At 37.9% G+C, this 27,786-nt stretch overlaps 1 protein-coding gene across 5 annotated transcripts; it reads right to left on the bottom strand.

Annotated features, from left to right (window-relative positions):
* Positions 1-1,479: 1,479 nt before the first annotated feature.
* POLI (DNA polymerase iota) lies at positions 1,480-27,457 on the bottom strand. 5 transcript variants are annotated; one of them, XM_019986813.2, is made up of 10 exons: positions 27,310-27,457; positions 25,517-25,639; positions 22,021-22,185; positions 17,797-17,949; positions 15,794-16,030; positions 14,718-14,896; positions 13,825-13,916; positions 11,348-11,478; positions 6,067-6,272; positions 1,480-4,477 (listed from the first exon to the last, which is right to left on the bottom strand). In XM_019986813.2, exons 1-10 carry the CDS (start codon positions 27,455-27,457, stop codon positions 3,668-3,670), a joined length of 2,244 nt encoding a protein of 747 aa, XP_019842372.2. In that variant the 3' UTR covers positions 1,480-3,667. The 5 variants fall into 5 exon arrangements, with proteins under 5 accessions (XP_019842372.2, XP_019842375.2, XP_019842374.2 ...); XM_019986816.2 differs by lacking the exon at positions 27,310-27,457 and adding an exon at positions 27,113-27,251; XM_019986815.2 differs by lacking the exon at positions 27,310-27,457 and adding an exon at positions 27,094-27,226.
* Positions 27,458-27,786: the final 329 nt, after the last annotated feature.

Here is a 27,786-nt window from a genome sequence, read left to right as displayed (position 1 = left end):
CATCATAGGAAGAACTGGGATAGATAAACCTGAAGTTTTATCAAAAGATATTTATTATAATTTTGCTTAAATTTTTATGAAGTCCATATTTTAAAGTTTGACAGGGTGCAAGAAAAAATAATTTCTCAGTTTTGTCAGCTTCTAGATGATACCTGCAGACACTATATTGTACACCTTCACTACACAGGTTCAAGTGGCACATACAGTGATACGTCAAGGCTGTATATTGTCACCCTGCTTATTTAACTTCTATGCAGAGTACATCATGAGAAACGCTGGGCTGGAAGGAGCACAAGCTGGAATCAAGATTGCCAGGAGAAATATCAATAACCTCAGATATGCAGATGACACCACCCTTACAGCAGAAAGTGAAGAGGAACTAAAAAGCCTTTTGATGAAAGAGGAGAGTGAAAAAGTTGGCTTAAAGCTCAACATTCAGAAAACTAAGATCATGGCATCTGGTCCCATCACTTCATGGCAAACAGATGGGGAAACAGTGGAAACAGTGTCAGACTTTATTTTGGGGGGCTCCAAAATCATTGCAGATGGTGATTGCAGCCATGAAATTAAAAGATGCTTGCTTCTTGGAAGGAAAATTATGACCAACCTAGATAGCATATTAAAAAGCAGAGATATTACTTTACCAACAAAGATCTGTCTAGTCAAGGCTATGGTTTTTCCAGTGGTCATGTATGGATGTGAGAGTTGGACTGTGAAGAAAGCTAATCGCAGAAGAATTGATGCTTTTGAACTGTGGTGCTGGAGAAGACTCTTGCGAGTCCCTTGGACTGCAAGGAGATCCAACCAGTCCATCCTAAAGGAGACCAGTCCTGGGTGTTCATTGGAAGGAATGATGCTGAAACTCCAGTACTTTGTCCACCTCATGCGGAGTCGACTCATTGGAAAAGACCCTGATGCTGGGAGGGATAGGGGACAGGAGGAGAAGGGGATGACAGAGGATGAGATGGCTGGATGGTATCACCGACTCGATGGACATGAGTTTGAGTAAACTCCGGGAGTTAGTGATAGACAGGGAGGCCTGGCGTGCTGCGATTCATGGGGTCGCAAAGAGTTGGACACGACTGAGTGACTGAACTGAACTTCTTTGGACATAAAATCTGGGAGTTTTTTCAGTTATATGAGTTTCTTCAGAATGAACTTTGATTTAGGGTTTATAGCTTTGACAAATATCAAAAATCCTTTTTAAAAAATGGCAGTCTATAATAATTGTTTTAATAAGTTGCTTTCAACTTTGTTGAACAAACTTTGTCCTTTGAGCAACTTTGTCCTCCACTTGAAGGTTGTTTTGGGATTTAACTGAATAAAATGTTTTCCACTGCCATTTTTTTTCACTAACGCTTTCTTCACATACTTTATCTTCTTCATAAATTAAGGTGACTTCTGTACTACTTCTGACTACTGTAAATTATCATATATCAATTGCCACAATAATGATGTATAACAGACAATCACAACACCTCAGAGGCATACAATTAACTTTATTTATCCCAAGTCTGGCACTGGCTGTGGGTCATCTGAGAAAGGATGGCCTGGGCTGGAACAACTGGAGTGGCGTCGCTCTGCTTCCTGAGTCTCCATCCTCCAGTGGGGGATGGAGCTGTTCTCACAACGAAGGCAAAGGAGCAAGGAAAGAAGTGGAAAAAACCTCACGTGCTTTTTCAATCCTAACATCCCACTGGCAAAGCATGTCACCTGGCTAAACTCATAATCTATAAGGAAATAAAACCTGCCTTTTTAGTGAAACTGCAAAGTCACGTGGTAAAGGAGCATGAATACAAGAGGTGCAGAAGTGAGACCGTTAATCTTGACGTTTGACATATGCTCACCGCTCACTTTGCCACCTTGTTAACCAGGGTGGCTGGAGAGTAAGATGGCAAGTTTTCCACTTTAGTAGTTCTGGTTCTCTGTGTTTCCTTTAATTTCTGCTTGCAGCCTACCCATCTCTCCTGTCTCTAAAGCGCCACTCTTTTCCTGCATGTAGTACTTTAACCCATATAGCTGAAAGCCACCAGGTGGCGCTTCAGAGATTCTGCCTGGAGATGACCTTTCATTAGGTATGTTTTGTTTTCCAAGATTCCATAGGTAGCTGTTTTATCAAATGTTTCATAAAAGCTTTTTAATAAAGCAACTTCCTCATCATTCTTCCAGCCTCAGCTAACAGTTTTCTCAACTCCCTACTGAAGCCAAAAGCACATTTTCAGGCATTTGTTGGTTGGTGACAACTCCCCACCTCTTGAATTTTGTAGTAGTTAGCTATTAACAAAATAAAGCCAAAAAACAAATAACCACACATTTTTTGTTGACGCAGAATGTTTACCATAAAGTTATCGAGTATTTGCACCACCTCAACATTCGTATTAACTGTCAATACCTTTCCCTACTCAATAACTGAAAATTGTTGTCTCCAATACATAGCTTTCATAATTAACAATTAGTGCAACACTTTACTTTGCAATAATTACAAATGCATACTTTGACTAATGGAACTTGGTGACATCTAGAAAGAATGCTTACCTATATTTGAAAATGAATAATACTCAGATGCCCATAACAAATCTAAATGTGATAATAAATGCTCATAATAAATCTCAATCAGTGGATTAACACTGATATGATGTTAACCTACATAATCACAGAACTGCTCCAAACCAGTGCTGAGCCATACTTTGGTGTCCTCTATGCCTTGCAAATTATAAAATGCCCACAATCTTATATCCAGTTTTTAATCTGGAAGGTAAAAAGGGACAATGGGGAACAGCGGACACCATCAGTGTAGTCACCGTGTGTATCTTATCTCATCTCTCAATCTTCATCTACAAAATTGTAGAGAAGATTCAAACACATCCAATCCCTTGCTTTTTTTAAACCTTACAGATGGGCCAGAGGAAGTGGACTTATATTATCTGACAGTCCTAAAGACAGATCACTTTGAAGTTCTGGTGTCATCCTTCCCTTAATCAACCCGTATGGAGAGTTCCTTCTAGTTCTTTACAACATATATATTCCACCACCCAATTCCTCATGGGGCCTGTGCCATACAACTTTCTTTCAATATTTACTGAGCATCCTCCATGTGCCAGGCATTGTGGTAGGTTCTAGGTATACTAAGGAGCATTAATTGAATATACACTGCTTTGGTATTTTTTTAAAAATCAACTTATCAAATGGTACATAGTACCAAGACCTATACATTTTTAGCAGCTTAGCTGGCAATAGAATTTTTTATGGCTATTTCCTAAAGAGGTAAATTTCTTGAGCAACTCTGTACTTCATTGGAAAAAGCCCTGTTCTTTGCTCTAGCATAGCAATGATTTAGCTACTCTTATTTTTTATACACAGTCATATATATCTTCCTCCCAGTGTTTCCATGATGTATGGAAAATAAACTAATGCTGATCATGATATTCTTTTTATTGAAAAGCAATATAAAACATGTTATGAATGAGAGGAAGGTAATATTTTACATTATTTCTGTTATATTTTTATGCTTTATGCCAGAATTTCTTCCCATAACTATGTTTGCTTTATCTGGAACATTTCATATTACATTTCTACATTATTGAAAGTATTAGTGTTTAATTTAGGAGAGCTTAATAAACTGTTAATCTGGGAACAACGGTCTTTCCCTTTTTTGGAGCGCGCTCATTTATGTAGTGTGGAAATCTGATCCCGTTCTCTTCCAATCAGCCAACAGTTCTTTTTGTACCTCTTCAGGCAGTTCATAGAAAACTTCAGGATCAATGTCAGAAGGAAAAGTAATTTTCTCATCGGGAGACTCTTGCTCTCTATTTTCTTTAAGTCCTTCATGACGAGAGACTGTTGCCACTGGTTGCTTATGGCTGTCTGTAGTGCGGTTTTTGGACAAAAGTTGTTCACTCTGCAAATTTGGAAATGAATGGAAAACAGATACAGCAGGGTTTGTATTTGAAAAGTGGAATCTTTGAGATTCTTTAGGTCCTTGACTCATTCGTTCATCTTTTAAGCTACTGTCTAAATAATGTGAATACTCTTTTTGGCTAGACACATACGAGGAACTGCTCCCGCCTGATGTTCCTGGTTCACAGGGAGATACAGAGGAGACCTGTTTGCTTTTGGGTACATGATCTTTAGGATTTAAGGAACTATCCTGCTTTTGTTTCGTAGAAAAGAAAGACAACACTCCTCTAGAAGCACGTAATGGACAACTCAAACTTCCTTTTCCTTGAACTTTTTCTCGGGATTTTCCAGAAAGGATTTCTTCTTGAATATCTACAGGAAGCTGCTTGAAGACTTCTTGGTCAATATCCTCGGGAAGTAAGGAGACGGGAAATTCATTACTGTCTTTTTCTTTAGAAGAATTTATGGGATCTGGTGGAGACTCCCCAGTTCTTGTACTTTCAATCCTTCCAGTTGGTAGAAAATCCCGATTTGTTTCCTTGTCTTTAGAAAAATCCTCCATATGACAGTCTTTCATTTTCTAGAACATAAGGATAACAGAGTAATTTAGGTGTCTGGTATCTTTTAAATATTCATGCTGCTGAAGTCTAACTGTAGCTATTATGGGACCAACATGCTTCTATCCTGCTCCATAACTTCAGTCCTTCCGGCCAGTTCCAAATAACTAGAAATGATTAATCTACCACGATTAGTCACACTGCTCTGTGGACCTTTGCTCACTATTCCAGGAAGAGGGCTTCCTTCCTAGACAGCACTGAGCCAGAAGGTAGGTATGTATCTGGAGACCTGGAAAGGACCTTAACAATCATGTATTCAAACTTCCAATTGTGAGGATAACAGAATGGTGGCCTATGCAAATGATGACTCACCAATGACTCAATCTAAAACACGTATGTGCACAGATAGGATCAAGGACTGGTTTTCTAAAATTCTCTACTTTGAAGTGTAACATTTAACAGAAAGAAAAAAAATACTTCTACAGTAAAAATCCGATATCATTTATAAAATGTAACATTCTTTTATATGTACCTGAAATAAAAATTTTAAAACATCCTCCATTTTAATGTGTATAATTCTCCCTCTAGTTTTAAGCACCATAAAAAGTGTATAGATAGTCAAATATAATTCAAGAAACATTAACACAACAGTAATTTCAAAAAAGTAAGAGCAGAAGAGATTTGGGCCAGAGCACTGACTGAGCGCCTATTGTGTGCCAGACGTGAACAAGGTACTTGCACTTACGTTTACCCCTCTAACACTACCGTGAATTAAAGACCTTTAATCCTCATTCTACGGACTAATTTTAAAAAGTAAACATCTTTCAAAATTTCTGTTAATAAAAAGCGTCACTGAAAAAAAGTACTTTGAAGAGGGCACTAATTCAGTATTTCCGTAACACTATTCTGTTCTCACTATAGGCTTAAATGTAATAAGAAATACTACTAAAATTATATTAACAATAAAAGAAAATAACAAAAACATTTAAATTAAGAGTTAATGGTAGGCATAAATAATTTAGTAAAAGATTATTTTATAAAGCATCCCACATTTGGTAAACAAAAGTTATAGAATGGCCATCTATATAGCATTTTCTTTAATCATTTGAAATTATGACTGACCTCTGCCTCTCTATTACCATACTCTTAATTCCTACAATTATAAAGTGAGCATTCATACTCTATCAATATTGCTACCAGAATTCAATATAATTTCAAAACCAAGAAAATTTAAATACTTGAACAAAAACATTGGTGTGGGGGAACTGCTGGTAGCTTGTGTATAAATTGACAACAAGATTCGATTTCTAGTTATTTGAAAACATTTTCATATGTGCTCACCGTCATATTCCTATATACTGTTAAAAAATGTTTTAACAGTTCCAAAACAGAGTACCTCTATCAAGGTTTTCTCTTTTATCCAGTGATGCTTATGTTTTATTTTTAGACTACACTACAATATACTTAAGGCTAGTAACCATAATATGACAGATACTACTAATATATATAAGTCATTCAAATCTCATCCCCCAAAAAATCTCTAAATTATATCAGTTAAACACAAATTTATATTTGTAATTTAACTAGACAAATCCAGTAACAGTGTACTTACAAAACTGCGCTTTCCAGCGTGTGAAGTTGTTGATAATGAAGGTGTTAAGTAATAATCCATAGTCCCTTTCTTCGCAGTATTTAGGGATTTAAGGTTGCAGAAGCACACACTTAGTAGGGTAAGATGAAATGGCACCTTCACATTCACCATATTTCGAAAAAGTTTCATAAGGATATCAACCATTGGGGTCATCACATCATAATTTCCTAAATAAAATGTGTAAGAAGACAATAAACATACTATGTCATAAATTAATGTTAAGAGCTTAATCTAATTTATATTGCCTAGATTCAGAAATTAAAATCCTAGATAGATATCATTGGGACACCGTGACATTACATACTGAACTGGGACTTCTCAACATTAACACCAAATGCCAAATAAAACTTTCCAGAGGATTTGAAATGTTGAACTTTTAGTTGTGGGAGAATGTAGAGGTTGGAAAATCTCCGCATAAAATTAAAACTGAACAAAATGGTCAAAAATAATCATTTTGAAATTCTGGAATGAACCAAAGGTGAAAAAATTGAGAAGCACTGACTTATGAAAAACTGCCAGAACTCAGGTACGAAAGCGGGGACAGCGGGCTTCTCAGCTGGAGTCGTCTGTATCCCCCACTCACAGGGCAGCTGGGTAGCAGTCTCACCAGGAGGCGGCTGGCCATCAAAGCCAGCAGCTTTGCTGCCAGCAAAGACTGACCTGATTGGAGGAAGAGGGCAAGAGCCCGCAACCGGCAATGACGCCAGAAAAATGAGCAAACTGGCCAGGAAACCAATGAGATCACGTGGCTCTTGAGCTGGGACAGCAACTGTGGCTAGGGTGAGTGATGACCAGTGGCCCAGACATAACATTCAACCAGGAGATCGGAAACGAGAGAACCACAGCTGACTGAGAGCAGAGAAGGCCTAAGCGCGCCACGTGTCTCTGCCTAGAATAGACAAGCATACCAGGGAGATGCAAGAGGGAGGAGTGGAAGACAAAAGCCGAGGCAGTCCTGAAAAGAGCCTACGTCTCAAAAGTGCCCTCCAACCCAAGCACATCTCCCTGTACAGATGAAAGCCTTCCAGCCTGTGGTATTTGAGCAAACTTTTGACCAACTATTTCCTAACCAAACTATGCAGACAACAGGGTAACCTCCTAGGAAGCCAAAATAAATGTTTTTAATTTCAAAAAGAACCTAAGCAGAGAAATCAGGGCAACCCATCACAGGAGAGGTAGATTATGCAGCTTAAGTCCAGACAAGTTACAAACAAAGAAAAGGAAAAAAACACACCCACAGGGGAAAAAATCCAAATTGAGAGTTTTACATTATCTAAAATGTCCAATCGTCAACAAGATATTACAATACATACAAAAAAACAGCAGTGTAATTCATACTCAGGTGGGGAGACCGGTCAATAGAAACTGACTTTAAGTATGATTTAGCAAAGACTTCAAAGTTGCTATTATTTTTCTCATGAGTTTTTTAAATTTCATTTTCAAATTTTCGGGTGCACTGGGTCTTCAGTGCTGTGCTTGGGCTTCCTCTGGTTGTGGGAAGCTACTCTCGAGTGGTGGTGTCCGGGCTTCTCACTGCTGTGGCTTCTCTTGTTGCAGACCGCCAGCTCTAGGGCATGCAGGAGTTGGGGCGCACGGGCTTAGTGGCCTCATGACATGTGGGATCCGCTCAGACTAGGGATCGAGCCCATGTCCCCTGCAATGGCAGATGGATTCTTAACTACTGGACTATCAGTGTGCCTGCATGCATACTAAGTCACTTTAGTCTTGTCCCACTCATTACCCCACGGACTGTAGCCCACCAGGCTCTTCTGTCCAAGGAATTTGCCAGGCAAGAATGCTAAAGTGGGTTTCCACACCCTCTTTCAGGTATCTTCCCAACCCAAGGATTGAATCCCTGTTTCCTGCGGCTAACACGCCTATAGGACAATATCAAGCACATGTGCAATGAGAGTCTCAGAAGGAAGAGAAAGAAAAAGGAAAGAATATTTGAAGAAACAAGAGCCCCAAACTTCCCAAATTTCATTTAAAAATTTAGTCTACAGAATCAAGAACCTCAATAAATTCCAAGTAAGATAAACACAAAAACCACTGGAGAAGCGAATGGCTACCCACTCCAGCATTCTTGCCTGGAGAATTTCATGGACAGAGAAGTCTGGCAGACTCAGTCCATGGAGTCACAAAGAGTCAGGCATGACTGAGGGACTAACACACATATAGTCAAACTGCTAAAAGAGGTAAGTGACTCGTCATATAAAGGAGAACAAGGCTACGACAATGCCTGGTAACAATTTACTGCCTCTCAACTCCAAATTACACTTACTGCCTGCTGTGATAATGGGGTAGACTCTGAAACTCTTTTTACATTAAACATAATCCTTAAGCTTTGTCAGTGGAGAGAACTGGAGGATCACTACATTAGAAAGGGGGCTTCTCTTCCTGTTCCAGTATACTGTTTTTTACTTTTTCTTGCTTCTGTAACCTGGTCTGTGCACAGTACATACGTGTGGAAATATCTACTAGTGCTCTGCCACACCACATGTGAGTGGAAGGCCCAGTCCCTCAGCAACCCCAGCCCCAGTCAAGCCTGGTGACCGTGTTCCCATGGCACTACCAACGCAAACACTGCACACAGCAGGCCTGTGGCTCACCTGGAGTCCTTCCACACACCCACCTAACAGGCTTGCCCTGCCTATGCGGGTTGTTTCCTCCAGCTCTTCCTATGCAGGCACCATGCCCTCCACCTTTGTACTAGCAGAAAAATGAAGATCTCTTCAGTATGAACACCTACTGATCTCAGCTTGCCCACATCCTGGAGGACTATCAACAGAAGCCCTCCCAACACAGACGCCTGTGTACCCCAGCTCATGCGCTGCCCTGCCAGGGAGAAAACTCCCATCATCCCAAGGCTGCCCATGTGCCCACCAACCAGCTGCAGCTCCTCTGGGGGTCAGGGGGTGGTTTCTCTTGGCCCAGTAACTACGGAGCAGCTCTGGGCCAGGTAACTCAAAGGATTTCTTCACCATCCAGTGTTCCGCAACCACATCTTCTCCTGGAGGGAAGGAAGACTCTCTTTCCAAGTCTGCTCTTCCTTGGCTACTTTTCCTTAGCCCCAGGGTACCTCTTAAGGGTATCTTTGTATCTTGATAGTTATTCCCTATCATAGTTTAGTAATTTTTGAAACCTTCAGTGTTCAAATTTCTGTGTGGTTATGCTTTCTTGATTGAAACTAGTAACAGGAATCTCTCCTGATTAAACTATTTAACAGCTGCCTCTTCATCAAAAATAATGGAACACAAAGCAATGGAATACCATACTCAAAGTATGCAAAGAAACCAATCAAAAATTACATACCCAGACGAACTGTCATTCAAAAAATGCTATTTTAGAGGAAGAGGCCACAAATTTTAGTTCAGTAGAATGGTATGACAGTGTTGCTCAACTCTTCTTTTCAAATGCAAATCCTGGAACACGCTCCAGGACAGACCATAAGCAAGGCAACAAAAGAAGGCTCAATAAACATAAGAGGACTGAAATTACTCAAAGTATCTTCTCTGGTCAACATAAAGACAAATTGGAAATCAACAATAAAAGGTTATATGAAACATAATCAAATATTTGTAAATTAAACAGCAAATTTCTAAATAAGTTTAGGGGTCAAAGAGGAAATCACAACAGATATTAGAAACTATTCTGAGCTTAATGAATAAGAAACACAACACAACTTATGGAATACAGCTAAAGAAAGCACTGCTTAAAAGGAAATGTGTAACTTTAAACCTGAATTATTAGAAAACAGGTAAATATAAAATAAATAAAGTAAGCTGCCCATCTTAAGAACCCAGGAGGAAAAGGCATATTAAACCTAAAGCAAGCAGAAAGAAGGAAATAACAAAGATCAGAGTAGAAATAAATGAAATACAAAGTAGAAAGAAAACTGAGAAATTAATGACACCAAAAGTTGAATCTTTGAAAAGATGAACAAAACTGATAAACCCTACTAGAATAACAAAGGAAAAAAAAATCATCAAAATCAAGAATGAAAGAGAGGATATCACTGTAGACCCTATAAAAATGAGAAGAATTACAAGGGAATATTAACAATTCATGATAACAATTTAGACAACCTGGATGAAATGCATACATTCTGAGAAGATACAAATTACCAAAACTGACTCAAAATGAATAGAAAATCAGAATAAACTCATAACAAGCAAAGAAATAAAATTCCTTTAAAAAAAAAATATTTCCACAAAGCCAAGGACCATGAATAGCCAAAACAACTTCATAAAAGAACAAAGCTGAAGAACTTACACCACCTAATTTCAAAACGTACAAGTATCAAGACAGGGTGGAACTGGAATAAGGATAAACATACAGATCAATGGGATAAGAAAGGCAAAAAAGAAACCCTTACATTTATTATGGTCAGTTAGTTTTTGACAAAGATGCCACGGCAATTTAATAGGGAAAGAACAGTCTGTTAACAAATCCTATGGAACAAGTGGATACTCACATGCAAAAGAATAAACTAAAACTCTAATTTTACACAACACATAAAAATTGATTCAAAGTGGATTTAAATATAAATCTTAAAAGTATAAAATTTCTGAAAAAAAAAAGCATAGGAAACATTTATAATCTTTTCATTAGGCAAAGAATTTTTAGATATGATATCAAAAGTAATATCCATAAAAGAAGAAAAAACAATGAAAGACTACTACATAGTCATGAGAATGAGTCAAGAAAATGGTAGTATAAAACATAAATGAGAATATGAAAAAAACTGAAAGCCTCTATACTGTTGCTGAATATCTACCTTGTTATACTTACTGGAAAAAAATCTGGCAGTTTCTTAAGAGTTCAACTACCATACAACCCAGAAATTCCATGCTTTGTAATCTACCTAAGATGAACAAAAGCATATATCTGCCTGATGACTTGCACCCAAATGTCCACAGCCCAGTTTTTTAGAACAGCCAAAAAATGGAAACAATCTAAATGCTCATAAAGAAATTATCTCATGCCATATAGTTAATTATCATAGTTTGGTGTTTTCTTTGGAGTTGGGAAGCATTCTCAACAGGGCATTTACTTTTATTATCTATTGAAACAAGAAAAGTTTTCTAATGAAAATTTCGTGTAGAAAAAAGGTACTTAATAGCTCACTAACTCCATGTGAGGATTACCCATTTTTGGGTCATTTTTCTAACTCAAAGTTTGTTTTTTTAAGAGTTCAACCTGCCAATTAAATGATCAGAATGCCAATTAAATTATCCATTACCTGCTCCTAACTTCTGAATTATGTGGGATGGAATTGGGCACTGACGACTCTCACGGTTGTAGTGCTTCTCAGATGAATACCGACGGATTATTAACCTTATTGTATGTGGCTTCCTTCCATCTTGGCAGACTCTAAAAATAAAGAGAAACCGGAAACAAGGAATTAGAAAAAGTTGGTTTTTTTTTTTTTGGATTATTGACTATACCTCATTTATTTAAAGGTGCCAGACTGAGTAACTGTAACAATTATAAATATAGTTGATAATCAGGCAGTAGGCAATAAAGGTCCCTGAATAGCTCAAGTAAATTTCATAAAGTCTTCATAATAAAATTCTTGAAATTTTAAATGTAAGGCTCTCAGGCCTCACACAGAATTGAGTGCTATCAGGAAAAAAGCAGAAATAAGATACAACTGTAACAAGCCATTTTATTATCCAAATCCAAATCATAACTAAAAGTAACATGTTAAAATCAGCAGGAAATTTAAGAAACTGAGAATCATTTACTGACAGAAGCAAATATATGAAAAATGACAAAATTTTTACACATTAAAAAGACTACAAAGAGAAAACAAATATTTAATGAAATTATTTGTCAAAAAGCACTTCTCAAATATATCCAAGGGAGTCAGTAATATCATCATTATATGGCATATTAGAACAATAACGTGAAGGGTCAATTACATATTTAGGAAAGGAAACACTCGTCCACGAATCTTAAAAAGTGATCCACCAAATGATCTTGGTTTTGTTGTTGAAAACAAAAGTTTTAATGCCATGGAAAATTTGCTTAAAAAGTAGAAAATCTAATCACTAACAGAAAATAAATGTCATCAAAGAATAACATTTACCTTTCTATATGTATGCCAATGCACTAAAAGATCACAAACATGAAATACAAATAGTATTAAGCATAATCAAATTGATTCTGAATTAGAATATTTAGATTTTTGTAGTAAGCATTTTTTTCCTTATTGCTTAATCACAAAACTTCTTGACTGCTGTTTTATTAAGATAATAAAATATCTCAACTGGTTCCTATAAACATGTTACTAGTTTAAACATCTTCCAGTTAAACTTGTTCTGTTAAGTTAATATGCAATTCAAAGAGTATAATTTGGCTCCTGTAACTAATTAAGACATACAAAAAAGGGGTTATACTCTAAGGAATCTTAAGGCCAGTGCCTGGAGAAAGGATTAAACAACGTATGATTTTATACCTCTTACATATCTGTCGTATTAATAATCATATGCTCAAGAACAGTCACGCATACTCAGATACTTTTTTTTGCCAGCTAGATGGCATTATATACCTCAGTCACTGAAATAAGAAGCCACTGTATAGAAGAGGGCATGCTAAGCAAAGATAAGGAGATACGGTCAATAGTGTTTCATAGGTTTAGGGCATCTAGACTCATTTCTGGGTTGATTCTTCAAATAAGGGAACCTATAAAATGTATAATTCTTGTGGTTTCCCTTTGTCTAGAACTGTTTCCAGTGGCTTGGCATTTCATAATAGTCTTGTTTAGCTGAAGCAAAGCAGATGACCCAGTTTCACCAGCATTCTCAAAGGCTCGGCCTGAGTCATATCCCTGAAGCTGCGTCATACAGTCAGCCAGCTGCGTGCAGCAAATGATGAGTTGCATGGCCTTGCTCAAGACACAAGAACTGCAATGCATGTGGCAGCAAAGTTGAAGGACATTTCACTTTATCCGTTTTCTGAGAGTTAGTCATCCAAAAACGATTTTTTTTAGTCACAGAGGCCATCCTAATATCATTACGGAAGCACACTTACCCAAAGCTGTTAGACCCCTAACATCCCATTTTGAGAAATCAAAGAAATGGGAGGAAAGGAAGTAACACTCTCCTATGGAGTATTGAGAAATAGATATATGACGGCAAAGGAGAATCAGAAAACGAAATGTCTTTTAGTTTATGCTATGCTATTTGTATACTCATAATTCCAATTAACACTCTTCATGTATTTAAAGGCCAGTAACCCTGAGCATACACACAGTCACCCTCACTGCTCACACAGAGTCCCATTAAGTTATTCCTTCGTCTGACTCTATAGTCTGAGGCACAGGAGATAAAAGGGTTCTTCTGCTTTCTCCATCAATTTGCTATCCTCAATCATCACAAATTTGTAAGTGTAGCGATTCCAGAGATACCCACAAAACTCCCTTAGGTATGATCAGCAGCTTAAGAGCCACAGTAAACCACAATGTTACTAATATTAAGACCAGTGGAAGTAGATGAATTACATTTAGTTAAGGACATGTGTCACTATCTTTGTAATACTTTATAATGTGGAGAGGTTCAGAGAGATGATCTTTACATGTTTAGTCTCCAGTTAATCTGCAAATTCCAAGAAAGAACATCAAGTATACACTATACATAGTATATATAGTAAATATATAGTATTTCCATGTACTATACACAGAATCTGTAAGATGATATGGTAAAACGGAAAAATCACCTGTTCAAAAGACTAGCAAGTAGTTCTTCAATCTTAGTTTTAGCTTCAACTTCTGATGAACATTTTTTAAATGAATCTTCCTCACTAAAGGACTACCAAAGAAGCACAAATAAGTATTAATATAAACCCAAATAAGCATATCCAATTATCAGTGTATATGTCAAATAAATAATCAACACTTTCTTTACCTCTTATGCTTGATTTGAGCCATTTAGCTCACTTTTATACTAAATCTTTTATCTGCAAGTTGTACTCCACTAGAAAGTGCATTGGAAATCAAGAAAATTACAAAGCTCTAGTACCAATGCCAAGCTTTAATGTGTAATTACAGTGAGGCTCTTAATTTCCTAGGACTTGAATCTCAGTTTAATCTTGGGCAAGTTACTTACCCTTTCTAAAATACAGTATCTTCATCTTAAAAAAAATTATGGGAGGAAAAGGGAGTAAGGGAGGGAGGAAAAAGTATGAACAAACGTTAATACTACCTACATGAAAGGTTTATGATGACTATGGGATAATATATATATATTATTATCTCACAGGAAAAAAAAATCACTGTTACCTGGGTGATTATAAACTTTCTCCACTTCCTAAATCATTAGACTACTCTGAAAACAATATTTTTACAAATTATTTTGCCTCCTATATACAATACAGGCTATTAAAATTAAGCAATAGTCAAAGTGGCTAACTTGAGATTTAAATACTAATTCTTAGATTCAATTTAAGAATATTTATTAATTTAATATAATAGCCTTCTCACAGGAAAACGATCACGTACTAACCTAATAAGCAAATTGGAACGGTAAGAATACAGTAGTAAAACTGGAAATCTTTATCTCAAATAATGTGACCACCAGTACTCCATTAAAATAAGTAACATCGTCACATACCTGAGGTGGTCCTGAGGGAGTCACAGGAGAGTCATCCTCTCCAAAACTGAGCTTCTGGATACGCTGAGCAACTGAAATTCCTAATTCCTTTTCTAATATCTTGGATGGAAAGGTCTGAAGATCACGCACACTACTGATGCCCAGTGCTTCCAGACGTTTGGTCGTTTTATAGCCAATACCTAAAGCGAAAAGAGGTGCATGTAGTGTTACAGTAGCTTTGCTCTTTAAAATTAGCTAGTTAAAATACTGTAAACATATCAACCACATCTTTTGATATCATAATTTTGGATACCATTGGTATTTTTGTTGAGATCAAACTTAAAATTTAATGCCACAGAAATGAATTTTAATACACATATTACTGATAGTCTATAAAAATGTAAGCATTTGATCTTCAGAAATACAAATTTGCCCAATGATATGAATAGGTCATTGAACCCCTCAAGAAAATCAGTTTCCTCACCTTTAAAATAAAAACTGGACCTAGCTGCTTTCGAAGGTCCTTTGTGGCCCTAATATTTTATATACAATCCCAAAATAGAGTTAGTGAAAGACCAATTCCATTCTCTAGATGGAGGTACAGTATTAAAGTATGAACCAGGTACTAAAAATAAAGGACCATATGTTTCCAGGTTATAACTTTCATGATCATATTCAAACAATATAAAAGCAGGGAAAATTAGAAAAGTACTTTCATATATATAAATTCCTAATAAAGATCCTCTCCAGAAAACGTCAGGTTTTTGGGGGGGCTTTTGGTTTTCACCAAGAGCCAAGTACACTTCCCTGATGGCTCCCGCAGTGCAGGAGTGACGGGTTCAATCCCTGGGTTGGGAAGATCTCTTGGAAAAGGGCATAGCAATCCACTCCAGTGTCCTTGCCTGGAGAATCCCAGGGACAGAGGAGCCTGGTGGGACTCCACGGGGTTGCAAAGAGTTGGACCTGACTGAGCAACTAACACACACAAGAGCCAAGAACACAGACTCTACAAGAATTAATTATGCATAACTGTAATATTTAAACTTAAAAGAAATATAGTAAAACCAATATATGTTTTTCAAATATATTTGTCTTACCAGGCATTTCCTTTATGTGGTTCAAACTATGAATGAGCTCTTGAGAACTTTCAGGTAGTAAGACTGTTTGTTGATTTGGTTTAAAGATGCCAGAAACTAATTTTGCCAGTAATTTATTAGATGCCACTCCAGCACAGCCAGTGAGACCCAGCTGTTGGTACATGGCTTCCCGCATCTCGGCCACAATCTGAGATCCAACAAGGAGTCTGATGTGCAACGTGTCACGTGGGTTTACAGCTATAGAAAACAGCCGATGTTGTTAAAAGTCATCATCAAAACGTTATTTGTTTTTTAACAAATGAGTTTTTAAAAGATAAAGGGCTTAATCTATATCCAATCCTACCCCTCAACACCACCACACTGCTGCACACTTAACTAATCTCTTTTGGCTCTTCACAGCAATTCTGTAAAATAACTATCACAAGTGAATTCCAAGGGCCTGTGATAGCAAATACATACTGAGAGTGCTGAATGATTAACAGATTACAAAAATTGATCTCTCATAAAAAATTCCTACTGGCACTACCAGAACTTTTACTCATGTTTACCGGGAAGTAAGCATAAAAGTAAAAATGTTACATTAATGATACAGCTAACATTTCAGATTCAAAGATTTGAATTTAAAGTTTTCACACTAGTGGTATGTGCTACTAAAAACAATTTTGGATTTGTATACAGTTTAAGACATCTTTTATTAAAAGTAGAGGGAAATTGCCATATAGAAACAAACTTCCTTAGACGTGAAAATGACACTAGAGTTATATCCTGATCCTCAGGAGTATTTATGTCTGAAGTGCCATGATGTCTACAACTTGCTTTCAAATGCTCAATGATCTATCAGCAGATCAATAAACAGTAAGATAAAGCAAATGTGTAAAATGATACAAAAGGAGTATCTACAAGGAAGGGCATAATGACTGTTCTCACTGCACTGTTCCATCAACTTCTCTGTAGGTTAAAAAAAAATTAACAAAATCTTATGCGAAAGAGAAAAGAATCATGAAGAATTACTTTGTAGGCCATAAAACCTAGGTCTCTATAATATGTTCTAACTAGTAGACTCCAAGTTTGCTGTAAAAATTATACAGAAACACACCTGGAACCTTCTTGTTACCCAAGACCTTGTAAGTGACAAAAGAGCACAAGTACAAAGGACACGTGAAAGCTTCGTATTTGCTTATAAAAGAGAACTGAAGCTCCACCTCTTTTCTTCTTTAATATCAGACAGGTGGAGCATGACTGGAGATTGATCACATCAGCTCTCGAAAAGGGGAGTAAGAGGAAGCACAGGCGGGCTGAGACCCAGGAGCAAGTAGGTCAGGACAAATCTTATACAGGAACACAGGAGCTTGCCTTCTACGTGGTAGGGTCTAGAAGTCACCAGCAGTCACTAGATGTTTGACAGCCCAAGGAGATATTCAGTGGAGCTGACTACAGCTTATTTTCAAACACAATACTGCCCTGGGAATATCATCAGTCATTGGCACTTTAATTGTGAAGGAGATGAATTTGAACTGATTAAATATGAGCATGCAAAGGACGGTAGGTAGGCCAGGATAAACTCCCACAAGGGCTAACGTGGGAGGCTCTTGGTGCCCTGGGAGAATAGAAGCGAACAAGCAAAGAGGCAACAATGGCAAATTTAGTCTACCTAGAATTTTGCTTAAGATGGTTTTAGGAAAACCAAAAATTACTCCAAGAAGCCAACTCCTGTAACTTAAGGATGGCCTAAAAGAGGTATGACATTTAAAAATGGTTTACACAGGACTGTGTCAGAGAAATGAAAAGCGCACAAAGCACTGAGCTGTAGGCCATCAAAATACCTTTTTCTGCCTGTTTAATATGGAATAACAATATCTAATTTTAATCACCTTAGATGGCTGAACTATGGCAACAAAAGCCATAAAACTTTCGAAAGACACAGTCAACTCACGGAACTGACTGAACATTGAGAAATGCAGGTACTTTAATTTACTAAATAGAGTGCATAAGAACCCACTTACGTTGATTATTGTATACATGACCCGACACAGTCAGTGCTGAGAGCTCATCACTTTGAAGCTGCTCGAGTCTCTTCTCAACCATTTCTGTTAGATCCACAAAATTTTCATCAAACCCAAGTCTCTCAACAACTGGACTAAATTCTTCCAACAACTCTAAATTAAAATAATATTGGAGCACAGATGTAACTGAAGTTATAACTAGAATAGATTTAACTCTTTTATGCTTAAAAAATAACAAAATAAAGGTTGTACGTATATTCACAATTACACAATATCTTGAATAAAGTCAGTTAACTGGGATTTTTTTTTCTGTGCCATATTCTGCACAAAAGCAGTATTTTCCAATAAAATAAGTCCAAAAATAACATTCCCTGGGCAGATACTCATAGCAATATATTTAGCACAATCTCCTATACCAATAATTTATCTGTAGTACATTAAATGTCAATGAAAATAGTTAATTATGATCTTGAAGCAGTAGGTCATAAAGTCTGCTTAGAAAAGTAAAGTAATAATATACTCAAGCTATATTTTTCACTAGAATTTTAAAAAGGCAAAACAAAATAAAACTTAAATTTCCAATGAATACTAAGTCAAAAAGAAAAGTTACTTAATACAAAATATACCACAATGCAATATTTTGACTAGTCACCCTCCAACTCATCCCATAAGGACAGAGATGGATCGTGACTCACATGTATGTCCAGCCTCTAGCGCAATGCCAGTCCTTATGTCAAATGTTTCCTAAATTGAACTGAACCAAGATTTGAAATAAGTTCAAAAAGACTATCAGGTCTCATTTTTAGGATTAAAACTTAACTTTGAAACCATTAAGAAGAATTTTCACTTCCCTCTGAATCATCTACTGATACCAGCTGGGTGGCAGAAAACAACTTATTAGTCACTTATTATACAAAAAGGCTTATGTTCTTAAAGTCCTATAATATGAAAGCTCTGTTTTATTAGTGCTAACACTGATAACAGCAGGGTAAAACAGTTAATAAAGAAACAGTATGATCTAGTGACCATCAAAAATCACTTCCAACCTACTGAGAGAAAACCGAGGGAAAAACTGACAATGTGTCTGCCCATATAAAAGAATTCTTTTGAATTTCCCTCACCAATTTCTGCCTTTTTTCTCCCAAAAGTATATATCTGATGCCTAGCAGTAACAAGTAAAAAATAAAAGCTTATCAAAACAATACTACAATAAGAAAAATAAAGGACAAATTTTAACTACCAAGCAGAAAAGCAAGTTAAATACAGAATCATGTACAAAGCTGGTAACTGCTGAACATGGATTGATTATATTATTTCTATTACCAGGTCACAGGAATAAATCACTTATCCATTTGTGAAGTTAATCTTTTTTGCTGTCAATATGTCAATTTCATAAACAAGATGCATTTATTAAACCTTATGATTACACAAGGCCAAAGAAAGGAGTTTGTAATTAGAGAAAAAAAATGGAATACTGTAGAATAAAGGTATGAAGTAAATAAGGTTATATGTCATACATAGGTCTGAGATAAATTCAGTATAGGACTATTAGGCTACATTCCTATTTCAACTCTAAAAATATCATGAAAAAAATCAACAAAATAACTTTTTATCAATGTATAAATCATGCTTAGAATATTTCTTGTTATTATATTAGTGCATTTTTAATTCTTTCAAGATACTAATTTATAAATTAAGAATCAGTGTAAAAACTGAGATTTATGCATTGATTTTCTAGTATACTTTTCACTGTGAAGAGCTGCAGTGGTACAGAAATCATTTAGACCAATGAGTCTGACATTATAAAGCAAAAAAGACAAAACATGTATATAAATGATCAAAAGTACACCAAAAAAAATGCTCAAACTTCTCATAGAGAAATGCAAATCAAAACAATGATTTACTATTTTTTTCGACTATCAGGCAAAATCTTTATGAATATCTAATACTCTCATACATACTAGCAACGTGCTAGGAAAACCTGAAGTACACCACATAGCAGTATTCAAACTTCCTAACGCAAATTATCTTCGATCAAGCAGTTACCCTTTAGGAACTTAGGTTATCTTCACGAAACCTAAGGATATCTTCACCAAAGTATATGAAAATTTCTATATGAAAATGTCTACTGAAGCACATATTGATATTTTTTAGGAGCAAAAAGTTGGTAAGAGCCTAATAACCCCTCACTATAAGAGTAACTTGGAGAAGGAAATGGCAACCCACTCCAGTGTTCTTGCCTGGACAATCCCAGGGACGGGGGAGCCTGGTGGGCTGCCATCTCTGGGGTTGCACAGAGTTGGACACGACTGAAGCGACTTAGCAGCAGCAGCAGCATAAGAGAAACTACATAATTTATCATCCAAAATGAGATATCTTTTGAATTAAAGGAGATGCAATTAATGATTACATACGGACAACAGGTGTAAAATGAGACATACTGTCTTCAAATCAGTAAAGGAATGGTTAAATAAGTTTGGGACAAAATAGAATATTGTGCAGGCATTAAAAAGAATGAGAAAGAGCTATATGGATGATGTGAAAGATCACCAAAAACAAAGATGTACAACTGTATGTATTACATCATCTCTTCTATGTACATAAAAAATTATTTTCTGAATATTCAGATATATACATACAATTGTGCACAGATACACAAGTGGTATTTTGGGAGCACAGTCTTGTCTTTTTTGCTTGGCTATCCCTTCTTCCCTCATCCCCCTGTTTCAGCACCACCCTGCCCCTCCAGGGAGAAGGAAATGGCAACCCACTCCAGTGTTCTTGCCTGGAGAATCCCAGGGATGGGGGAGCCTGGTGGGCTGCCATCTATGGGGTCGCACAGTCGGACACGACTGAAGTGACTTAGCTTAGCTGCCCCTCCAGAAGTTACCCAGTAATACCTAGTACAAACCCTCTCTTCTTTCTCTTCCTAAGCGTACATAGACACATACACATATGTGGGGGAAGGTGTTTGGGTCACTGTTTTACACATATGGAAAAACCTGATACAGGTTTTTGCATCTTGCTTTTTACCCACTCAACAAGGCATACCTCTATGAATCAAATGAAATGATACCAATGAGCTATTTTTAATGGCCATGTAATATTCCATTATAGAGAAGTCTTAAATTCATTTAGCCATTTTCATCCTGATGAACATGTTTTCATTCCATATTTTTAGCATTTATGAATCATGCTATGAGACATTTTTGTACATATGTGTTATCATTTTATTTCTATTTGATAAATCCCTAGCAGTTATATTTTTGGGTTAAAGAACACAGTATGTATCTTTAATTTCAAAAGATGCTTCTAGATTGCTTTTTTTAAGACTGTAATTCTTTGTTTCTACTTTTTCTCACATTCTTATTTTTAGGAATGAATTTAAGCATTCCATTTTCACATTGTCAAGTTTGCTTTTTGTCAACTGCCTATTCATATCCTTTGTCCATTTTGCTTAAGCTTGTTTCCTCTTATTAATTTGTAAGAGCTCTGGGATAGTATATTTAACCCTTTCAGCTGAAAACTGCTACAAATAACAAAAGAACAAATAAAAAATACTAGCAAACAAGTAAAAAGCTGATTCTTAAACACTTTAAAATGATATCTATTTGCCATATTCCAGTACACGTATGGTTTCATTCTTCCTATAATTTACTAAAACAGCAAGATTCAAATCCAAACCTTAGTAAGGGGGAGTTTATCCACACTGAAATATCTAAATATTTCATATTAGAAATATTTAGAAATATTTCAAATACATAAAAATCTAAAAAAAAAATCTAATATACTCATTGTCTTTGCTAACAGTTCCTAACAAATTGTTTTTTAATTATGTTAAACATTACAGAGGTCTCTCTCAACTACCATTAGTACATTAGAGTACAGCATATTTCTTCATAGTTCATTCAAGCTTGCATTTAAATTTAAGTATCTGGTTTTCTTTGGTTTATCTTCTTCCATTTTCTCACTTTAAATTTTTTTACATTTTCTCATATTTATATAAACATGACCCATGACTGAGTTCAATTCCTTCCAACTATACGTTTCTTTCACCATTTACTCATGACATATTAAGTCATTCTCATATAATTTTTTTTTAAATGAGAAAGCCCCCAAATAAGAAAACTGACTTATGCACTTTACACTTACTGAACAATCATGTAGCTAACAGGCATCCTATATAAAATTTAATGCTGAAAGTATATTGCCCAAAATCTGTACCTGTAACCTTGTATGACATCTCTCTGTAGCGAGTCAGGTCTTCTCCATTAACTAATACTAGCTGTGGACACTTTTCTTTTGCATCTCTGACACTCATAAGTTTCTTAACTCCAAGTTTCCTAGCTTCATAGTTGCAGGTAACCACCAAATACTTCTGCTGAACCCCTATAAAAAACAAACATTTTATGAGAAAATTGAAAATTAAAATTTACTTATTCCATATTATAATTGTAAGTTATAATACAATGTTTTGATAAGAATAAAAAGCTCTATCTCAGTTAAAAAATATAGCCTCCATCCATCAAAGGTCTATGAAGTACATTTTAACAATCAGGGGCTTCCCTGGTGGCTCAGATAACATAGAATCTGCCTGCAATGTGGGAGACCCAGGTTCAAACTCTGGGTTGGGAAGATGATCTGGAGAAAAGAATGGCTACCCACTCCAGTATTCTTGCCTGGAGAATTCCATGGACAGAGAAGCCTAGCGGGCTAAAGTCCATGCAGTTACAAAGAGACAGATATGACTGAGCAAATAATACTTTCACTTTTACCACAAATCAACAATTCTATGAAGTCTTCAGCAAAAAGATACAAATAAAGTCCTTCCAGGATTTTTTTCAAACAATAAAAAAACAAATTATATTGAATTAACTCTATGTAACTTTATATATAACTCTAGGTCATGTTTGGATGTGAGAGTTGGACTGTGAAGAAAGCTGAGCGTTGAAGAATTGATGCTTTTGAACTGTGGTATTGGAGAAGACTCTTGAGAGTCCCTTGGACTGCAAGGAGATCCAACCAGTCCATTCTAAAGGAGATCGGCCCTGGGATTTCTTTGGAAGGAATGATGCTAAAGCTGAAACTCCAGTACTTTGGCCACCTCATGAGAAGAGTTGACTCGTTGGAAAAGACTCTGATGCTGGGAGGGATTGGGGGCAAGAGGAGAAGGGGATGACGGAGGATGAGATGGCTGGATGGCATCACTGACTCGATGGATGTGAGTCTGAGTGAACTCCAGGAGTTGGTGATGGACAGGGAGGCCTGGCGTGCTGTGATTCATGGGGTCGCAAAGAGTTGTACACGACTGAGCGACTGAACTGAACTGAGGCCATGTTTTACCAAAAGTAAGGTGGATGAAAGTAACTGACTATAATTAACTACTAGAAAATCTAACTTGTCTTCTGAATAACTTCCCAATTAATATAAAGCTATGTTCTATTACAAGTGCCAACCTCCTGCTGCTGCTGCTATGTCGCTTCAGTTGTGTCCGACTCTGTGCGACCCCATAGACAGCAGCCCACGAGGCTTCCCCATCCCTGGGATTCTCCAGGCAAGAACACTGGAGTGGGTTGCCATTTCCTTCTCCAATGCATGAAAGTGAAAAGTGAAAGTGAAGTCGCTCAGTCGTGTCCGACTCTTAGCAACCCCATGGACTGCAGCCTACTAGGCTCCTCCATCCATGGGATTTTCCAGGCAAGAGTACTGGAGTACTTGCCATTGCCTTCTCCGAGTGCCAACCTACAAAGTTATTAGTAATCTCCCCTAGTAAATGTTCTAATGACTGAACTTTTCTTCACAGTAACCTACAGAAAAGATTAGACAGTGAAGTGGCATTATGAACCCCCTCCTTATCAAAAAGATTAAATTATGATCATCTACACACTGCTTAAAATTTCTAATTTACCAGTGACTTATAATTGCTAAAACTGTTTGCTTTTTTCCTAAAATTCTCATATTATAAACAGGCAAAGAAACATTTCACTTATTTTTGATATGTCAGATGATGCCCCAAAACAGAATCACGGGGTCAAAAGTAATAAATCATGATTCATCAGTAAACTATATTAAAAAATCAGATTAGTCACTTCCTTAACTAAAAAATCAGTCTTTTAAGGCAGGATTATACGGACTCACCATTGTGTCACCAGCCCAAGTTAAGTAGTCATATATTTGCTAATGGTGGCTCAGCAGTGAAGAATCCACCTCCAATGCAGGAGACTGGCGCTCGATCCCTGGGCTGGGAAGATCTCCTGAAAAAGGCAACCTACTCCAGTCTTCTTGCCTGTTGAATCCCATGGACAGAGGAGCCTGGCAGGCTACAGTCCATGAGGTCACAAAAGAGTCGGATATGACTTATCGACTAAACAAATTAAAATGCAGTAATGAATAATTACCAGGAAATAAGGAATATTATGCTGACGGTTTCTAGGAGAAAACAACATAGGCTTTCATTTGTATTAGCAAATATTGTCGTTGTTGTTGTTTAGTCATTAAGTCCTGTCCACCTCTTTTAGGACCCTGTGGCCTATAGCCCACCAGATTTCTCTGTCCGTGGGATTTCCCAGGCAAGAATATTGGGAGTGGTAGCCATTTCCTTCTCCAGGGATCTTCCAGACCCAGGGATCAAACCCACTTCTCCCACATTGGCAGGCAGTGGATTCTTTACCACTGAGCCAACAGGGAAGCTGGCATCTTACTTACTTACACAACATCTTACAATGCTACTAATTAGAAATGCCTAATGAAGAAAATTCAGGTTCCCTAATCCTAACTCCTTGACATCTTTAGGAAATTTTAAAGACCCTAGACCTTAGAAAGCCAAAATGTACTCATCAGTCATCCTGTTCCTTAGTAAACTAAGCTGAGCTGAATTGGGCTTTATCAAAACCAAAGTAGACACCAGGGGGTAGCAGCAAGTGACCAAAACTGCTGTTTATGCTTTTCAGTTTAGTTCAGTTCAGTTGCTCAGTCGTGTCCGACTCTTTTCGACCCCACGAATCGCAGCACGCCAGGCCTCCCTGTCCATCACCAACTCCCGGAGTTCACCCAAACTCATGTGCATTGAGTCAGTGATGCCATCCAGCCATCTCATCCTCTGTCATCCCCTCTCCTCCTGCCCCCAATCCCTCCCAGCATGCTTTTACTCAAAGATAAATCCTTACTACATGCATAAAATTTTAGAAATTTACTTTTCTAATGTAAAAATAAAATATTAAAATAAGCCAACACAATACTAACTCCCCAATGTAAAATGTCTTTGCCTTTTATTTTAAAACATACTTATGTTTTCATGAAAAGCTTGTACTATGCATGCCTTAATATTTTGGGTTGTTCAAAATCCAATTATTTTGTCACACAAAATCCAAATATTTTGTTACACAATTCAATAGTTAATTTCAAAAGTGGGAGAATAGTTGAAAATGCCTATTAAAATTTTTTAAAGGTTATTCTTGAGATAAAATGGCTGTAAAATTTCAAACATTGAGAAAAAGACTAGAAGTTTATTGTGGTCTTCCTATTTGATTAATTATACTACTTCTCTCACATTTGCCATTTAGAAAATGAGGCTCATAAAGTTTACATCCAGTAGTGAAATAAAGATTACTGTCTATGAAGCATCACAGAACTGCTTCCAACATTAATATGATTAATAAATCAGAATAAATAATAACAAATCATATCATACAATGAAAATAGTATCAAAGTCCAGAATTACCTAAAGGTTTGTCCTTTAGTTCTGGATTGGAGATCATTTCTACTTGTGCGTAAAAGCAATCCAGATCCACGTGTACTATGACTCTACATGAAGAACTTCCTGCTGGTTCCAGCTCATCATGTACTGTGGCACAATAAGCAACCAAATGAAAAAAACACATTCAGCTTGTTTATCGTCTCTGAGCAACTGCCACTCCCTTAAAACATGGCAACCAAGAAAGAATATAGAGTGATTTTTAAGTTTTTTTTCCTGGATTTATTACATGTGTCAAAGAATCTAAAACTTACAAGGATATGAGAGAAACTCCACCCACAATAGAGTCCTCAGTCCTGTTTACTAGTTCTTTGTGTATTGCATTTTTCTCAGGATAGTAATAAATTTTAAGGGAAAAAAACCTTTTATCAATAACGGAAGATGCAAGAGTTAATCCTAGGACTTTCAAGTTTATAGGAAAATTTACAGTAAGTTGGAAAGGGCTGAAAAGTTTATAAACACAAATCTTCCAACCAACTTAAAAATTATCCTTCCCTGGTGGCTCCTTGTAAGATTTAACCTGCCAATGCAGGAGACTGAAGTGACTTAGCAGCAGCAGCAGGAGACATGGATCAAACCCCGGGTGGGAAAGATCCCCTGGAGGAGTAAATGGCAACCCACTCCAGTATTCTTGACTGGAGAATTCCATGGACAGAGGAGCCCGGTGGGCTACAGTCCATTCCATGCAGTCATAAAAGAGTCAGACGTGACTTAGCGACTAAACAACAAAAAATTATTCTAAGTGGCGTGTCCTTAAAAAAATAACCTGAAACACAAAACAGAAGACAGAATCTCTGGGTCCCAGTGGACTATATTTAGCTCCCATGAGATCAGGATTATTCGGTTCAATGCTGAATAGCCGATACCTAGACTACCAACAAATACTTGCTAAATTTAAATATTTGCTATTTAAATATTTAAATACTTGCTAAATGAGTAAATATTTCCTGAATTTTAAAAAGTAGTTCACATCTTGGTGGAGGGGGCAGAGGGATAAGACAGATTTCAGCTATTAACAGCAGTTAAAAACGTGGCAGGCTAAAATGCCATGTGGTATCCTGGTTTGGAGTTTGGAACAGAAACAAATTAAATGGAAAAAAAAATCAACCCTCGTAAAATCTGAATAAAGCTTGTCCTTCCGTTAAGAGTATTAATTACTATGCCAACCTTACTTTAACAAATGTATCACGGTGACGTAAGACATTAAAGTCGGTAAAAGTTATTTGTGCATCTCTCTGTAAACCTAAAAGTATTTAAAAATTTTAAACCTTTTTAAAAACGAAGGGCGGGGAGGCTGGGAAGGAGAGAGCCTTGGCCCCAAACCACGGGGGCTGGGCCCCGAGGCTGGAAGCGGGTCAGCAGAGGCGGCCACTTGCAGGCCCGGCCGGGTTCGGTTCCGAGCCGGGCGGTCCCTTCCGCTGAGGCCGGGCCGCAACCTCTGCCAAGTGGGCGACAAGGTTCCCGCTTCCGCAACCCTGAGACACCCGAGGCCCCTTCCGCTTTCGCGGGGCTGCTTGAAGGGAGACGAGCGCAGCCTCCATTACCCCACTGGACGCGCCTGACCTTCCCCTTCTGGGCCAAGCCGCCCCTCTCGGGGACCTTGGCCTCAGAACACCAGGCGGCGATGGGCCGCTCTCTCGGCGGAGCCGGGAAGACGGCGGGACGCGGGCGGGAAGGGGACGGTCGCTCTCCAACGGCGGCAGCCGCCGCCGCCGCCCGGGGCGCCCGCCCTCGTCGCCCCGCCCCGCCTGCTCATTTACACCAAGGGAGGTCGTCGAGCTCGTCAGGCTCCAGCGCCCCGGGCCAGCCGCCGGGCGCCCCCGCCTCCGCCCGCTCCATGGCCCGAGTCTCGTCCGCTTCCTCGTCGCCGCCGCCTGCCTCCTCAGGCTCCACCCCCCGCTTCTCCATTCCCCCCCGGCGACCGCCCACCGAAAGACAGCTTCCGGCCGCGGCTGCCCGCGCTCCGCGGGAACAGCGGGGCTCGCACCTGCGCAGTGTGCGCTTAGCCGCGGGCTACCGGGACGGCAATGGCACCCCACTCCAGTACTCTTGCCTGGAAAATCCCATGGATGGAGGGTCCTAGTAGGCTGCAGTTCATGGGGTCGCTAAGAGTCAGACACGACTGAGCGACTTCACTTCCACTTTTCACTTTCATGCATTGGAGAAGGAAATGGCAACCTACTCCAGGGTTCTTGCCTGGAGAATCCCAGGGACGGGGGAGCCTGGTGGGCTGCCGT

Source organism: Bos indicus, chromosome 24, assembly GCF_029378745.1.
Source record: "Bos indicus isolate NIAB-ARS_2022 breed Sahiwal x Tharparkar chromosome 24, NIAB-ARS_B.indTharparkar_mat_pri_1.0, whole genome shotgun sequence".
In the NCBI taxonomy this organism is placed as follows: Eukaryota; Metazoa; Chordata; class Mammalia; order Artiodactyla; family Bovidae; genus Bos; species Bos indicus.
The sequence above is the reverse complement of the archived record's forward strand: the minus strand, read 5'-3'. Positions and strand labels throughout refer to the sequence as shown.